This window comes from Symphalangus syndactylus, chromosome 12 (assembly GCF_028878055.3).
Source record: "Symphalangus syndactylus isolate Jambi chromosome 12, NHGRI_mSymSyn1-v2.1_pri, whole genome shotgun sequence".
Classification (NCBI taxonomy): Eukaryota; Metazoa; Chordata; class Mammalia; order Primates; family Hylobatidae; genus Symphalangus; species Symphalangus syndactylus.
The window spans coordinates 120,941,697-120,960,070 of NC_072441.2; the positions used below are offsets into that span (position 1 = coordinate 120,941,697).

The window sequence follows — 18,374 nt, forward strand, 5'->3', positions numbered from 1 at the left end:
TCAAGCGATTCTCCTGCCTCAGCCTCCCGCGTAGCTGGGAATGCAGGTGTGCGCCACCACGCCCAGCTTTTTGTATTTTTAGTAGAGACGAGGTTTCACCATGTTGGCCAGGATGGTCTCAATCTCTTGACCTCGTGATCCACCAGCCTCGGCCTCCCAAAGTGCTGGGATTACAGGCATGAGCCACTGCGCCTGGCTATCAAGATCACTTTTTAAGTATCAACTGAAATGATTATATGATTTTTATCTTTCATTCTGTTGATGATTTTAGTTCTTAACAAGAACCCAAGGATATTTTAGAGAAATCCTGAAATGCCTACTAATTAATCATAACTACTACAGTTTTTGGAACAGTTTGATAATTTTAAATTATTGGAATCAAAAAGTCTATTTACACCAAAATTTAAAGAGAATAATCAATTCACTCACGTATGTTATTTTTCCTCCTAAGAATATGTAACCATGAGAACAGGGTTCTAGGGTCTGTCATATTCACAAATAAATCCCAGTGTCTGACAGTGTTTTTTAAATTTTTATCTTTAATTGACATAATAATTGTGAATATTTATGAGGTATAAAATATTTTGATCCTTGCACACATTGTGAAATGATCAGAGTACAGCACATCTACCACCTCAAATATTTCTTGTGAGAACATTTAAAATCCTCTCTTTTGCTATTTTAAAATATACAATTCATTATTATTAATTTTAACCACCTTGTTGCACAACAGAACACCAGAATTGATTCTTCCTGTCTAACTATAACTTTGTACCCACTGACCAACTTCTCCCCTCTCCCCATCCACCTCTAATCTCTGTTAACCACCATACTATGCTCTACTTGTATGAGTTCAACTTTTTTAGATTCCACATGTAAGCAAGATCATACAGTATCTGTCTTTCTGTGCCTGTCTTATTTCACTTAACATAATGTCATCTAGGTTCGTCTGTGTTGGTGCAAATGACAACTTCCTGGGTATTTTTTAAGGTGGAATAGTATTCTAGTGTGTGTGTGTGTGTGTTTGTGTGTGTGTGTGTCTATATATATGTGTGTATATATATGTGTATATGTGTGTGTGTGTGTGTATATATATACACATACAATATATGTTTTAAATCCATTCATCCATTTAGATAAATACTTAGGTTGTTTGCATGGCTACTGTGAATAATGGGACAAAGACGGGACTTTTTTCATAGTGATTTTATTTCCTTTGAGAATATTCCCAGTCATGGGATTGCAGGATCGTATGGCAGTTCTATTTTTAGTTTTTTGAGGAACCTCCATAATGTCTTCCAATGTAGCTGTACTAATTACAATACCACCAACAGTTTATAAGAGCTCCCTTTTCTCCACATCCTCATCAACACTTGTTTTATCTTTCTGATAATGGCCAATCTAAGAAATGTGAGATGATGTGCATTAATTTGCATTTCTCTGATGATTAGAGATGTTGAGCCTGTTTTTCTATATCTGTTGGCCATTTCTATGTCTTCTTTTGAGAAATACCTGTTCAAGTCCTTTACTCATTTTAAAAATAGGGTTGTTTCATTGAGTATTTGCATATTTTGTTCCTTGTATATTTTGCACATTAGCACCTAATCCAATATACGATTTACAAATATTTTCTCTCAATAATTGGGTTGTAATACAGTGTTTTATACATGCCTGGTCTACCTCAAATACTGGCTGAATGACTGAAAATAAATTCTTCAAATACTCTAAAGAAAATTACAGTTTCAAGAAAGGTTTTCAGAACTTACTGAATTTCTATTCCCTATCAATTTTAATGAGAAATTACAGGTGTACGAAGAATATCCCCTACATTATTGCCATGGAAGTTTGTTTCCTGTGTTTTGTGTTTGTTTTTGTTTTAGTTCACAATCAAGATTCCTTAAGATTCTTCAATTATTTTACTGACTTTGGCATCAAGTTCAACTCCTTGGCATGGTTTAGGGTCAGAATTAAGGCAAGTAACCTTTAGTACTCACAAGAATAAAACAATCAAATGGTTTCACTACTCCCACATAAAGGTAAGCTTCATTAAAATACAGCAAAACACCATGTATGTTCAAAACTCTCCAATGTAAGTGTAGCTGAGATTTCTTAAAATCTGTCTGTAATCACCTAACCTTCAAGATTTGAGAAAAAGTATTAAATTATGTACAGATAATTTCCTGTATTGTCATAATCTTCCCCTTAAATAAGGATTAGTTCAACTTGATCATAAAAACATTTCATTTCCTGCATTAAAAAAATATTTCCAAATAAAATAAAGTTGTTGAACCAATAATAATTGCCAAAAAGTACTAAGAACTTAAGCATTAATATGTGAAGCTGCAGACATTGACAATGCATTGGTCATGGGTAATAATCCAGCCAAAGTCTCACTATGCAAAAATAGGCAAGATGGCTCACTTTTCATCTACTATACTATAGAGTCATCCCTGTCCTCCATATCCCTCCCAAGCATATATTCTTTCAATGACCAGAGATTAGTGTAATTGCATAGAATGACATGGGTAAACTAGAGGAATTTCTTAGTATAGTTCAGAAGCTATTATGCAGTATCGTTTCTTAAATATCATTAATTTATTCAAATTATAAAATATTCAAATTCACAAGGTATTAGATCACTATCCTACAGATATATTTTTAATGTTAAATACTCCTAGCCTCCATAAAATGATTCCTTGTTTTTTCCTATTGTCCCTATACTTTGATTCATCTGGAACTTTGTCAAAATTATAGAAATACAAATAAAAGGTATGTCTCAAAAATGTCTGATAGCGTAAATAAAATCAAGTGTCTTATATAAAAGTCTTACCTATATATTTTATTCATAAATCTCCTCCTTCCTCTAGCACAGAAAATAGGCAATTCAGAATTCAAACTAATGCATGTCTGCATGACAATTATTTTAAAAAATGGATTAAACTTTCAATCAACAGCAATCTCTTATCGGTAAAAGCATTTTAAAGATGAGAGACTGTAGATCAAAAAATTTTATTTAGTACTTGTATTTTGTACTACATTTATTTACTATCTTAGAAAAACATGACTTATTAGGTAAATTTAACTCCAGCAACTATCTGGATCTTATAAAGCATACCCAGCTGAAGGAGATAGAGAAGCTTCAACTAATACATCATTTTTCAAACTAAGTTATCTGATGTTCTGAACACACAGAAGAGACTAATATCTCACCATTCCAAAATTCCTTAGTTTAAAGACAAAGAATAAAGCAATCATGAGATAACTATTTCTAAGACAGAAATCACATCAATAAGATACACTTAGAAATTTAAAAGCAAAGTTACTGCAATGGCTTTGATGAGGATTTAAAATCTAACGAATAGTATGCCAATGTTCCTCATCACACTAGATTTACAGCTAACCACAAAAGGGTAAGACTAGGTTCATACTAAGCTAATGGCTTCATAGGCTTAATAATAAGTTATTTAGCTCTGCTTCCTATTCAATAACACATAATATTAAATTAAATAATATTTAAAGAGCCTCAAACCCACATTTGTTAATCCATACAGAGTCCACCCAGTTTACCGCTCTCAAAAATTCAGAGATAATCAAACCTGGTCTAAGTATGTTTTAATATAAAAAAATCAGCATTGTCCTATTTGCCAGGAAGAGAACCTAACAAAAATGTTTTGCTTTATTATTTAAATAAAGTCTGAGCTAAAAAGTTAAAAAATGTCTAAAATATTAATAATACTCTAGAAGAGCAGATAGCATATATATCCTCATAATCACCCTCCCATACAAAAGAACCAATTCCTCTTGACAATAAGTAAAAGAGACTATGCTTGCCTACCAATCTCTAATTTATTCATTATTTGACACACACAACTATGCAACAATAAAATGTAAACTATGGTTTATACTGAGAATTGTGAAGACTTTCTTCCTTAGAATTTAAAACAGATTAAAAAGGTTCTAAGTATAGCAGTCATTGGTTTGACTGATTCTACGGAAAGTTTGAAATGGATGAAAGCTTAAAAGGTTAAAAAATTCAACTGATTTAAAAAAAAAAAAAATACCTCACCTCAACGAAGCATGGCTGATAGCTTTTATAGCAAGATTAAAATAATTAACTTATTAAGTATACTACATGCGATGCTTTAACAAATTCACAAACTGTGAAAATTAAATGACATTCTAGGTTAGGTATATATTTACTCAAAACCTTGTATTTAAGTCTCTATTATATATAAATACATAAAAACGTGGAAGTATAAGAAAAAAACAATACTCACAGGATTACAGTACAGCATGGAAAACATGTATTTTTTCCAAAGTAATACATATTATAGAAACAGGATCAAAATAAGTAGAAATCTTTACAAAACAAAACAAGTGGTTAATTCTATCTCCTGCTTCCTTTTCCCTTCCCCTAATTTTTTAGGGAAAGGGCATCTGAAAAAATAATAGAAAGACCTCACCCTAGGTTTGGGGGTCTTTGGGGATAGTTACTTAACAGCTGAATCCAGGAGAAGTTTCTAGGCAAAAGGAACAGTGTAAGCAAAGATACCTTAACATTCTGCTTTGAGAGTTACATACAATTTTAAAGCATAAAAACAGTAGGCTGGGGCTAAATAATTACGGAAGGTTATGCAAAGAGATGGATCTAAACCAATGTACATGATAGGCAGCTACTGAAAAATTTTAAGCAGGAAAGAAACATCATATTTCTGGCAATAACACATAAGAGGATAAGTTAAAAGATAATTGCTAGATGAGGTGATGCTAAGGATCTAAACAAGGCAGAAGCAGTAAAATAGGATATGACAATTACAGCTAATCAAAGTAGGTAGAATATAAAGTTCTGTGGAGGGCTGGGAAAGGGAGAGAATACCATTATCTGGCTTCTGCTTTTCTTTTTCATTTAAATACATAATCTAAACATAAACCCAGAATCTATGTAAAGGATTCAGTGACCTGACATATAATAAAGATACTCATTATAGAAAACTAACAAATCTAGTAAAGAGCTTTTGTAAAGTAAGCCTGCTTAAAAGAGAGATCAAAACTTTTTAGTTAGGAATAAGAACAAAAACTGTCTGGCATTTAAATAATAAAGCTAATAATTCTGAAAGAAAAAAGATTAGTAAAATTGCAACTACATGCTATTGCTTAAAGAAAAATCAAATATGAATAGTATTATAAAAGATAACATTTGTCTCGGCATGTCTGATTTTAAATCGTAATCTTAAGGATCATTTTCACTCAAGAGTATTTAAGGGCTACATCATTTTTCCCAAGTGCCTCTCTCAATCCTTGAGTGATATTCAAATCACTTGTTTATAGAAAATATCAAAACACTCTTGAAGAAAATACTGTTTGCCTATTTTCCCTTCTTGAACTCTTAACCCATATAACTCTGCTAGAATCTAATTTAATGACAGCTTTGCAAGCAATTTTAGCAATTCCCTAACAATATTTTCATCAACTTCATGAAATCTAGTATGTTTTACAAGATCTGCTGCTTTATTTTACAATACAACCACGCTTACCTCTTCCATCAATAAAATGCTAATGCAAACCAACATCTCCTCTCTTCTGGACTGCTACAATGCTTCCTAACTTTTCTCCCCAGCTTCCAATGTCAGGTGGTTGAGAGGGACACTTCTTCTCTGTCCTCCACACAGGGATCCAAATAAACATTTTAAAATCTAAATCAGATCCTGCTCAACACTATCCCATAACTTACCATCATAATTAGTCTTTACTTGATTAATGTGTCAACTTAAATGTCACCTCCTTGGAGAAGCCTGGCTATGAAAACTAAAACAGAATCCTCTTGCAAACCCCTAGCATGCCTAACTATTCTTCCTAAGGTAGTGCAGTCATGCATCACTCAATGACAGGGATACAGTCTGAGAAATGTGTCATTAGGCAGTTTTGTCATTATGTGATCATAGAGTATACTTACACAAACCAAGATGGGGGTGTGTGTGTATATGTGTGTGTGTATACACACACACACACATATACATATATACATATATATGTACATATATATACTATATGTATACATATATATGTGAAAAACCAATGTCCCAGCACCATTACTGAATATCAGTCATTTCCCCTACTTGATCTGCAATGCCAATATCAAGTGTCATATATTAGCTCTCTTTATGTGCTCTATTATTTTCTTATGAGATCACCGTCATATATGCAGTCCGTCACTGACTGAAACATCATTATGCAGTGCATGACTGTATTGTATGTTATATACTACTTACTACTATGCTACACATTGGCCCTTTTAGTATCTCCCCCAACCTCCATACATACATCCCAAAATGTAAGCTCCAAAGGGACAGGGACTTTGTCAGCTAGATCCAACACCTAGAATAGTCCCTAGCACATCAGCGGCATTCAATAAACAGAGCAATTAAGGAAATGCACTATACTGTCACAAGTTCATAAAATCCAACAACCAATGAGAGACTGAGTAACAAAGATCTGGAAACAATATATACAAAAAAAATTTGCTACTGTTAAACAAAGAGGAATAAGACAATGGGAATGATCATTATTAGTGAACTTTTTGTGATGTGACAACTTTTTCTTCCCTGTATGTACTTACATAATAAGTATTCCACTGACAAAGATCCTGTGCATATCAGAACTGAATTCAAGGCTTAAAGATAACAATATACACAGACCAAGTCATTCTCAAATGTTTCAAAGAAAGTAAAATATAGAAGAAAATCGGCTGCATTACACAGCTAAAATAACACCAGAATTAACGAACTCACAAGGATTCTCCATACTATAATCGGAAAAATGCCAAACCTCTGAATTCTCCTCAACTAGAACATCCCTGCACCCTTTCTGCACATGACGTACCGAACTAGATCCATAATAGCTTTCCTGAAGTGATAAAGTTTCTGAAGGTTATTATAATCCACCATAGTAGAACTGGACTTCCTGATAGTCCACATTACCCTAAAACTATTTGTCTGATAAGATTCCATTAAATTGTTATCCTAAACAGAGAGGGGATTTAACAAATCAAAAACAAATGATTTCATGTAAAACTGTTCTCAGTTTGAACATTTCAAGCATAAAAATTCAAAACTCAAGATTGAGATAGTATATATTTCATGAAGTAGAATTTTAGAGCTAAAAGGGAAACACACACACTCACCATGTTTTACAAATACCTACTACTAAATGAAGCCAGGCATTATTCTAAAATCTTGGGAAATGGTCATGACAAATATAACCCTATTCTAATATCGCATATAGAAGAACTAAATTAATAACAAGGAGTTATAAGAAAATACCAAGGAAATCTAAACTAACAGATCTGTCTATTGCCCTTATTTTAAATGTGGGAAAAGTGATCTGTCCAATAAAATTTAACAAGTTAGGGGGAGAAGTCCAAGGTTTTATTTTATCACATTTTTCCCTAATATTACCACTTCATGTTCTCAAATTTAGATTTTTTAATATCATCTGACTTTAATTCACAAGATATTTAAAGCTATCATTACTTTAAGAAATTCATCAAACTTTTAATCCAACTGTGAATTCATAACATTATAGTATTCTACTCGCTAACTCTTCCTGGCATGAAATTCAACGCATTAAGGAAACAGATGGGCCATATGAATCTCATTTCTAGATCATGACCAAGGTAATTTCTCAGGGGTTTCATACACTGCATGGAAAAGTCTCCTAAAGGACTAGACCATATGCACACTTTGTAATATGAATTCTAATCAATTGCAAGTGTGAAGCTCATACCTGTGTGATGGAGAAGGAGCTTCAAATTGAGGCACTGTGCTATCCTCACTGACAGGAGAGTATAAGCCACTCATTTCCTGAAAATAAAATTATTTGAATTATAGTAGATATTTCAAATAGAAGATATATAAATCAAAAAGAGGCATGATATATTCCTTTCTATTCCCAGGTTTTCATCAGTCCCTGTTTGTCTCAACATCAAATTTCTGAAGGCTTCCTCTCCACAGAATACAAAAGCAAGGACATGTGAAAAGAGACAAGCCTTTTCTATGGTACACAATCTTAAAGAACTATAAATTGTTTACTAAATATTGTTCATCATTAATGAAGCCACCAAATGCAGAAAAAGATAAATGTAAATATAAATATTTTAAATGACACGTGCATTATACTATGTGAATAGTGAACTAGCATATCATTAATTCAGGTGATAATCTATTGATAAATGTTAAGATAAACATGACAGTAAGATAACTGGATCATCAGGTTCAACTCTTGAACATAAAAACACAAAAAACACCCAGAATGTCAGTCTCTGCTTTATATATATTCTTCACCAATATTAAGATTGAAATATTAGCTTTGTTTAATAATGACTTAAACTCTAATTTTTGATCAGTAATCCAGAGGAATAGGCCTAATCAACCATTATATAAATTTTATCTCTCACACTGACAACCTAGCTTCCTTTTTTATGTACTAACTTTGATTAATGAAAAAATAGCAAATTTTAAAATGGCACTAAAGATGCATAATCAGGTAGAATTATTTCTGGCTAATCCAACCTCAGCTCAATCATACAGTCAAGTAAGTGACATAAATGTGTAACAACTTAAGAATGCCACAGAGGATACTGAACATCCACTAAATATTAAATCCGTTAATCTTAAACATGTTCTACGTATCAGCAAAAGAAAACTATAACACACATAAATAATTAAAAACACAAACTAAATTAATAAATACAGCCAAAGGCAAAAACTTCAAATCATAATACCCTATAAGACTCCCAAGGATCCTCCCATAAATTTCCTTAGGTAAACTATATTAAACTGTAAATTCCCAGATTATTGGTAATGTATTCTTATATTTCTCTTTTGATTAACCTTAACTCCTAGAAATGCGCAGAGTAGGTATGTGAAGGTTATTAATAAAAAAAGCATTTTAGTGGTAATAATTGACAGTTTTAAGTTATGATGGCACTCCAAGAAAACTGAGTGATTTTTTTCTGTCAGTCTAATCGAGAAAAATTATGGCAATAAAACATTGTAAAACAAATTTAGACTATATTTTATCATCAAGTGTACAGAATGTTTTTTTCTACAAAAATTCATTCTCAATTAAAATGAAAGTAACAGCTGTTACTTTCTTCCTAAGACTAATCCCATAAACTTAACACAGCAACTTAATGGAAAGGTGACAATTTCATGAAATTGAAAAATTGCTAAGGATGTGAGAAATTCTTGATTCCTTACTTCCACTCTCTTAATATCCTCTTCCAAAACACTTAGCTCCTTCTGGATCTGTTCCAGTTGCTGCAGATTAAATAGAGAGAGAGAGACAAAAAAAAAAAAGCCTAAGCCAAACCAAAATGGCATCACCATGATCACAAAATAAATTTACATTAGGAAAATAATTTCTATCAAACTTGGCACTAATGGCAAATTAACAGGAGGGATAACCATCAACAAAATATAGCTAGAAGTTCCCATTTTTTAATGCAGAGGTAGAGAATTATGTGAAAACACAATGTTGTACTTCTTTAATACAACAGTTTGATTTTACAATAAAAGTATGAGAGATGAATGACAGTGACTTAAAAAATACAAGATAGCCAAAGAACTTTCACATTACCTCATTTAGTTGCTAAACAGAAAAATTCAGCATGTCAGTTGTTAATCACACCTTTTTTTTTTTTTTTTTTTTTTTAATAGACATAGGTTTCACTATGTTGCCCAGGCTGGTCTCCAACTTTTGAGGTCAAGCAATCTGCCCGCCTCAGCCTCCCAAAGTGCTGGTATTACAGGCGTGAGCCACTGCACCAGAACTTTAATCACACTTTATAAACAAAGATTAGTCTGACAGAGGTTAAATCCCCTCACCCAAAAGCAACCACAAGTCAGTATCTTAACACTTCCTTCTTAAGGGTTTTAAAAACATATTTCAGTTAGTATTTTATCTTTTATATCTTGCCTATTAAACCATAATAATTTTCCATGCCACTGAAATGCAAACATTGTAACTGCTGAATAACACTTAATATACTGAACCATTCCCTTTCTCATTAGAGATTTAAGTTGCCTGCAAACTATCATATATAATTCTGGAACATATTGTTCTTTCAGATTTCATTTCATTTTCAGATTCTATTAAAAGGTTACTTCAGATTTTATTGAGAGTATTAAAAATGAAAGTATTCAATCAAAAGAAAACTGCTTTCCAGAAACACCATACCAATTTAAATTTCTATCACCAGTATGCGGTTGTCTTACTCTAACCTGGATATATTGAACAAATTTATAAATGTAAAATATTAACAACTAATACTTATATATTACTGATTGCCAGATGTGAAAATGAAGCACAGAAAGGTTAAATGATTTGTCCAAAATCATTCTGTAAGTGGCAGAACTGGAATTCAAATTAAGGGAGGCTTCTTGTTCCAGAATTCATGCTTTTAACTACTATTCTTTACTACCTATTGAAAACAGTACCTTATTATTAACTCATTTCTTTAATAACTGATAAGGGCGAACAGGGTTTTTTATAGACTTATTAGCATTAGTATCTTCTGTGGCAATACAGACAAAGTTGGTAATATAATTAATAACTTATTCATTCAAATATTTACCAATTCTAGGCACCTTCCTAAGTACTGAGAAGAACAGGATCTAAAAACAACTGCAGCCCTTACCCTGAGTTCAGTCTAGGGGAGATGGCAAATAAGAAAGCCAATAGTTGAAATATCATAGCAAGCATTATGATGATGGTATACAACGTATTAAGGGAATATAGACCACATCTAATGTAGAGCTGGTGGGGTAAGAAGAGGACTAGATAACTAAAATTTGATTGAAAATTAAATCAGAGGCTGAGCCTTAAAGGACTAACAGAATTCTGCCAAGTGGAAAACAGTGAGGCATGACAGAAGAAGCAGAGTAAATAATAACATATGCGAAGGTACAAAAGCTATGAGAAAGATAAATAATAAATCTGAAAGTAAGGCAATAAATAAAACTACTTAACATCAATCAGTAGAGTCAGAAAAGATAAAAACAAAACTGAAATGGTAGAAAACACCAATGTTAAAGAGATGGGCAAAGGAAGAAGCAGCATTAACAATCAAGGGCAAAGTTGCAGCCAGAAAACCAGGGGAAATGACAGTACTATTGGAGAAATCAAGGGTTAAAAGAGTGATTAGCATTTTCAAAAGCTTTCAACTCATCTACCTACTTTAATAAACTTCCTGCTGCCTTAAAATATGTCACACAATGCCACCTTAACTGAAACCCTGCTCACTCTTAAAGACACTGTCTGTCCTGAAACTCTTTCAAATAACGGCTGCTAAATTGATACTGCTCAATTGATAAAGTCTATAAAGCCCCAGAGTTTACAGGACTTATTAATAGATAGGAACTCACTATTTCTACTCCATTCCATGGCCACTTCCAACAATTAGTCTTCCACCCTAAAATCAGTTTTCCACCATAACATAAAAACCACTCTGTCTAGCTCACACCAAGCAGCCAAATCCCTGTCCACCCACTTTAGCCATCTATAAACATCCTAGTTATTCTCCACCATCATTGAAGCCTTTGGGTTCATGGACCTTTTCAACTCCAGCATTCAGTGCGGCTGACCTCTAATTCAGCAAAACACTCCCATGGTAATCTCTTAAACATTTGCACTTAACTACCTTAAAATGTTCCACTCTTGAAATTTTTATTTAAACAAACGCTTTACTATAAGAGGTCTTTAGAATAATTGCTTTAAAAAATACATTTAAAAAGAAGAATGAGTATCTGACAAAGGTCTAATATCCAGAATCTACAAGGAACGTAAATAAATGAAAAACAAAAAACAACCCCATTAAAAAATGGGCATAGAAATAAACAGACAATTCCCAAAAGGCAACATACAAGTGGCCATCACACATAAAAAAATGCTCAACATCACTAATCATTAGATAAATGTTAATAAAAACCAAAATGAGATACCATCTCACACCAGTCAGAATAGCAATTATTGAAAAGTGAAAAAACAAAAATAAAAAAACAAAAAACAAACAAACAAAAAGAGATGCTGGTGAGGCTGCAGAGAAAAAGGAATGTTTATACACTGCTGGTGGGAATGTAAATTAGTTCAGCCACTGTGGAGACCAGAGTTTGGAGATTTCTCAAAGAGCTTAAAAGAGAACTACTATTCGACCCAGTAATTCCATTATTGAGTATATATCCAAAAGAAAATAAATCATTCTCCCCAAAAGACAAGTGTATTTGCCTGTTCATCATAGCTCTATTCATCACAGCAAAGATTCATCAATGCCCATCATTGCCCATCAATGGTGGACTCAATAAAGATGTGATACACAGACACTATGGAATACTATATAGCCATAAAAAAGAACAAATCATGTCCTTTGCAGCAACATGGATGGAGCTGGAAGCCATCATCCTAAGTGAATTAATGAAGTAAGAGAAAACCAAATACCACATGTTCTCACTTATAAGTGGGAGTTAAACATTGGGTACTCATAAAGATGGTTACAACAGACACTGGGAACTACTGGGGTGGAGAAAGGGAGAAAGGGTTGAAGAACTAACTGTTGAGTACTATGCTCACATTTCTGAGTGACGGGGTTAATCGTACCCCAAATTTTAGCATCACACCATATATCTACATAAGACACCTGTACATGTACTCTCTGAATTGAAAAGTTGAAATTATATTTAAAAAGAAAGTAAATATCTATAATATCAATAGCCAAAGATAGCCAATATTACTTGTATGATATATAATAATTGAAATCAAATTAATTTTTATTCTGCTTTTGAACTTGAAATTCCAGAAAAATTTCCAATGTCACCTGAAATCTCAAAATATTAAACTCTAATGTCTTCTCTGAAAATGTTCCATCTCCTAATACCTCAAAGCTTTTACTCGATAATATATACCTATTGTTATATATGAAGGCTTCTATATATAAGGTGAACCTCATAAAACTGCCAATAATAAAACAATTTTTACTTCAAAAACAGCACTTTCATATGGTTCAACTTAAAAATCAAATAACGAAGGCATGGTGTTGTCCTGACAGATATACAGATAGAATGCAAAACAAAATGATATAATCTATCCATAAGAAAGTCTGACAAGGTATCAGGCGAGAAATATTAAAAAGAAAAAAGTCTGGAAGACTGAAAACTGTTGAGAGAGCACATATTAAATTTGAGGTGTTTCCATTTTAAGATGAGAATTCTGAAGGGATTTGGAGCTGTAAATTATAAGGGCATCAGTGCAAGACATTTTAGTACTAGTAAATAGAAAAATGATGAAGGACAATCATTTCACGGACGTGCAAAGAAGAAATGGGCTAAATTCACTCTGTAAACATCATAACCCCAGAAAGGAGAACCTAGAAGAAAAGCCTGAATATGAGTCCAAGAATATTTTAAAGATATATGAAGAAAAGTTCAAGAAGCTGAACTGCTATTATCTAAAGGAAAATCAATCACAAATTAGGAATGATAATAAACTCCTAGATCACATTTATCTTAATACCATTACAGAGTTTGGTGCTACTTAAAAAAATAAATAAATATATAAGATGGAGAACTAAGACAATGCTATTTGAGGGCATGGGACTAAAGAATCAATAGCAAGCACTCTCTTAACACTGTGCCAAAGCCCAAAGAAAACTTATAGAAACATTTAACGTAAAGGTAAAGAGTAAATAAGTCTCAGAATCCCTTACGAAGATAAGAGATAGACTCTCCCATTATTGACAATGGCTTTGGTGCAGGTAGGTATCATTGGTACTCAACTGACTTTCATTAGTGCCTTGATAAAGATATGCTTAAGTATTAAACTCATTTGAATTTTTAATCTAAGTTCGAATACATTATATATAATTGTTCCAAACTGAACCAAAGAATACACCATTACACTTTCAGTGGGGAAAAGCCGATTTTAAAAATTGAGCAAGGCTAGGTGCGGTGGCTCATGCCTGTAAGCCCAACACTTTGGGAGGCTGAGGAGGGTGGATCACCTAAGGTCAGAGTTCAAGACCAGTCTGGCCAACAAGGTGACACCCTGTCTCCACTAAAAATACAAAAATTAGCCAGGCGTGGTGGTAGACACCTGTAATACCAGCTACTTGGGAGGCTGAGGCAGGAGAATCGCTTGAACCCAGGGGGTGCAGGTTGCAGTGAGCCGAGATAGTGCCACTGCACTCCAGCCTGGGCAACAGAGCAAGTCTCCATCTCAAAAAATACATACATACACATATACAGCAGCAAAACTTAATATATACTAATTCTAAGAGAGTTACTACCAAAAACAAAGCATTTAGCCATATGAAGTGCACACTACAGCAGGCCAAAACTCTTGTCATCCCATACTATCACTCCACAAACACTCACATACTTAATATCTAGTTCCTGAAATGGCAGACCTGATTAAAAGACTTTATTTAACCCTTTCATAGCACTTTCTTTCCTTTTTTTTTTAAAGACAGGGACTCATTCTGTCACCCAGGCTGGAGTGCAGTGGCACAATCTCAGTTCACTGCAGCCTCTGCCTCCTACGCTCAAGCGATTCTCTCACCTCAGCCTCCCAAGTAGCAGGGACTACAGGCACAGGCCACTATACTCCACGAATTTTTTTTTAATTGTTTGTAGAGACAAAGTCTCACTATATTGTCCAGGCTGGTCTTGAACTCCTAGCCCTCAAATGATCCTCCTACCTTTGCCAACGTGTTAGAATTACAGGCATGAGCCACTGTGCCCAGCCAACATTTTGTTTTAAGCTGAGAAGAAAACAGAAAAAGCAAGAACAAAACCAAATAAATAAATGATAGAGTAGTGAGGGGACAAAATAAGATGGCTTATTTAAGAGCAAATGTAAACAGATGTCAATACCAGTAGACTGATAAGTTATAAATATATGATGTAATAGAGAGAGCAACCACTAAAAAATGATACAAAAAATTTACTTTAAAACATTATAGATAAATCAAAATGGAATCTCAAAAAGAAATTGTTCAAAAACCCATGGAAAGAAAAACAGAAAAGCAATAATAATAAAAAAAGAAATACAAAACAAAAAATAAAATGACAGGCTTATGCCATAATATTTATATTAAATAAATGGGCTAAATACATAATTAAAAAACTGAGCCTGGCAGAGTAGATTTACAAAGCATAGTCCAACCATATGCTATCTGTAAGAAAGTCACCTAAAAGATAATGATCCAGTAATAGGTATAACAAGGAAAGAAAGACCTGGTATGAATGCAGGAAATTCTCACCACACATTTAACAACTTTACAATGAATCATGCAACTGCAGAAAACACATTCTTTTCAAGCACAAATATTTCAAAATTTAACCAATTACCAGTTGGTACAGCAAATATTATATTCAAAGAAAGAAAACACAACTTTCTGACTACAATGCAATTATAACAGGAATCCAGAACAAAAAAAAAAACAAAATCTCAATGTTCAAATAATAAGACATTTGTTTCTAAATAAGCCACAGGCCTAAGAAAAAAATATAATGAAAATTAGAAATTATTTTGAACAATAATAAACAAAATATGATGCCAAAAGAATTAGGTACAGATTAAAAAATAAGAAACTATGGCCCTAAATGCCTACATTAGAAAAAATAATCTGCATAATAATATGCATATCCACTCAAGCCAACAGATTAGGAAGGAACAAAAAAGTAAAACTAACGAAAGCAGGATGAAAATAATAAAGAACATAAATAAAACAGAAAACAAACAAAATAGAGAGGAAAAACAAAGTCAAAAGTTGGTTATTAGAAAAAATTCATATAACTGATATATTCCTGGCAAGAACTGATCCAAGGGAACGAGAGAGCGAGAGAGAGAGAGAGAGAGAGAGAGAGAGGAACAAGCAAAATAAGCACTGCCAGGAATGAACCCTGGTGACATTAAAAACTTAAGACTCTACTAAGACCAATCTTACGCCAATAAATCTGAAAATTGAGATGACATAAACAATGACTAGAAAAAATTCAACAAATGAAAAGTGACATCTAAAACAAAAACCTTAATAAGAATGTAACTGTTCAAGTAACAGATTCAATAACTTAAAACTTCCCGCAATCACAGGTCTAGATTGCTTCTCCAGTAAGATCTTTAAACATTCAACAAAGATGTTCTTAGACTACACAAATTATTCCAGAAAATTTAAAAAGAGGATATATTTCCCAACTCATTTGATAAAACTAGCATAATCTTTATAGCAAAGCTGGACAAGATATATGTAAGAAAAAAACAATCTCACTCATGAACATAGATGCAAAAATCCTCAACAAAATATAAGCAAACCAAACCATATACAACAGAATATACATAATGGCCAAGTTTGGTTTATATAAGGGGTGCAAATAGGGGGACCAATTGTCCTGGTGGGGTTTCCTAGAATGCAGAACCTTCAGTGATATAACTAAGATATAAGACACCCCTGGGCCAATCAGGATGGTTGGTCACTCTAGATGCAAAGTTGATTGACTCCCCAGTGCTAAACCAATGTAATTATTCACATTAACAGAATGAAAAGGAAAAATCATATGGTTGTATCAGATGCACAAAAATTCTGGAGACTACTCAACCCCACTCAGAATTTTTTTAAAAATTCTCTTAGCAAACTGGGTAGAAATTTACTGCCTTGAGTGATAAAAAGTACCTACAAAAAACCTACAGAAAACATCATACCTAATGGTGACACGTCGAATGCTTTCACTTTGAGATCAGCATCAAGACTAGGATGCCCCGCTATCACCACTTCTATTCATCATTGTACCGGATGTCCTAGCCAGCAGAGTAAGACAAGAAAAATAAATAAAAGATATAAGGATCATAAAGAATGAAACTAAACTGTTATTATCTGCAGATTATGATGTGTACATAGAAAACATACAAGAATCTACAAATAAATTAGGATTAATGAGAGTTTAACCAGGTTGCTGGATATTTTTAAAAATCTGCATGTAAAACACAACTGTATTTCTACACACTAGCAATAATAAGAAACTAAAGTTAGAGACACAGACATCATTTACAATAGTATCAAAAATGACTAAATCTAAAATAAAGATGTGTAAGACTACCCTGAAAAATATAAAAATTTTAAGGCTATTTTAAACATCTAAATATAGAGGGAAGTACCATGTTCATGGATTAGAAGACTGAATACTGTAAATACACAGTCTCCCAGATTTATCTAGTCAAATTAATCCCAATAAAAAGCACAGTAAGTTTACCATGGAAATGTACTAGCTGGTTCTAAAATTTATACTGAAATGCAGAGAGCCAGGAATATCCCAGACTTTAAAGAAGAAGAACAGCAACTTAATTCAAAGCTCTAGTATTTAATACAAGGCAGTATTGCCAAAAAGACCAGTGAAGCAGAAAAGAGGACCTAGAAACACACCCACACATACATGGACACATGATATACGACAAAGGTGAAACTTCAGAGCGATGAAGAAAGAATGGACATTTTTATAAAGGATGCTTGGGCAGCTAGATATCCATATGAAAATATCTCTAAACCTCACATTATACACAAAAATAAATCTTCAAGTAGAGTATAGATCTAAATATGAAAGATAAAAGAATAAAGCTTCAAATAAAGAACAGCATAGAAAAATGTCTTTATGACCACAGGTGGAAAAGACTTCTTTAAGTGACACAAAACACACTAATTATAACAGATAAGATAAATTTCACTCTATTAATATCAGAAACTTCTGGTCATCAAATGACACCATTAAGATAATGAAAAGAATGCAACCCAATTATAGGGAAAGGTATTTGTGATAGATAGACCTGACAAGATGTATATCTAGAATACATAAATATCAAACTATTAAGAAAAATCAAACAAAAAATGTAAAAAGTTTTAAACATCTACTTCACACACAAACTTAAGAAAAACCCAAATGGCCAATCAATGTAGTACTAGGTGCTCAACCTCATAAGTCATCAGGAAAATGCAAATTACAACCATATAACAGTATATACCCCAAGACTAGCTAAACTGGAAAAAAAATCTACTGGTATCATGTACTGGCAAGAACACTGTGCAACAGAAATGCTCATACAATGCCTGTAGGAAGAATAACTAATACAACTTGTTTTGAAAAAATATTTTGGCATTATCTATTAAATTGGAAGATACACATATCCTATGACTCATCAATTCCACTTCTAAATACATTCCATATAAATATGTATACTAACATAAACCTGGATACACATATAATATAGTAGTATTTTTTGCAAACAGCCCCAAACTGAAAACAACTCCAATGACGATCGACAACAAAAATGTGGCA

At 33.1% G+C, this 18,374-nt stretch overlaps 1 protein-coding gene across 8 annotated transcripts in view; it reads right to left on the reverse strand.

The window, feature by feature from the left end:
* COP1 (COP1 E3 ubiquitin ligase) overlaps nt 1-18,374 on the reverse strand; it is a 258,844-nt gene that overhangs the window by 178,027 nt on the left and 62,443 nt on the right. For 4 of the 8 annotated variants that reach the window (XM_063625144.1, XM_055255385.2, XM_055255387.2 and 1 more), the window contains exons 7-8: nt 9,258-9,317; nt 7,783-7,859 (exon numbers count right to left, since the gene is read on the reverse strand). In XM_063625144.1, coding sequence (XP_063481214.1) covers nt 7,783-7,859; nt 9,258-9,317 — 137 coding nt within the window. The remainder of the gene's footprint in view (nt 1-7,782; nt 7,860-9,257; nt 9,318-18,374) is intronic. The other 4 variants (XM_055255388.2, XM_063625143.1, XM_063625145.1 and 1 more) reach the window with 1 other exon arrangement.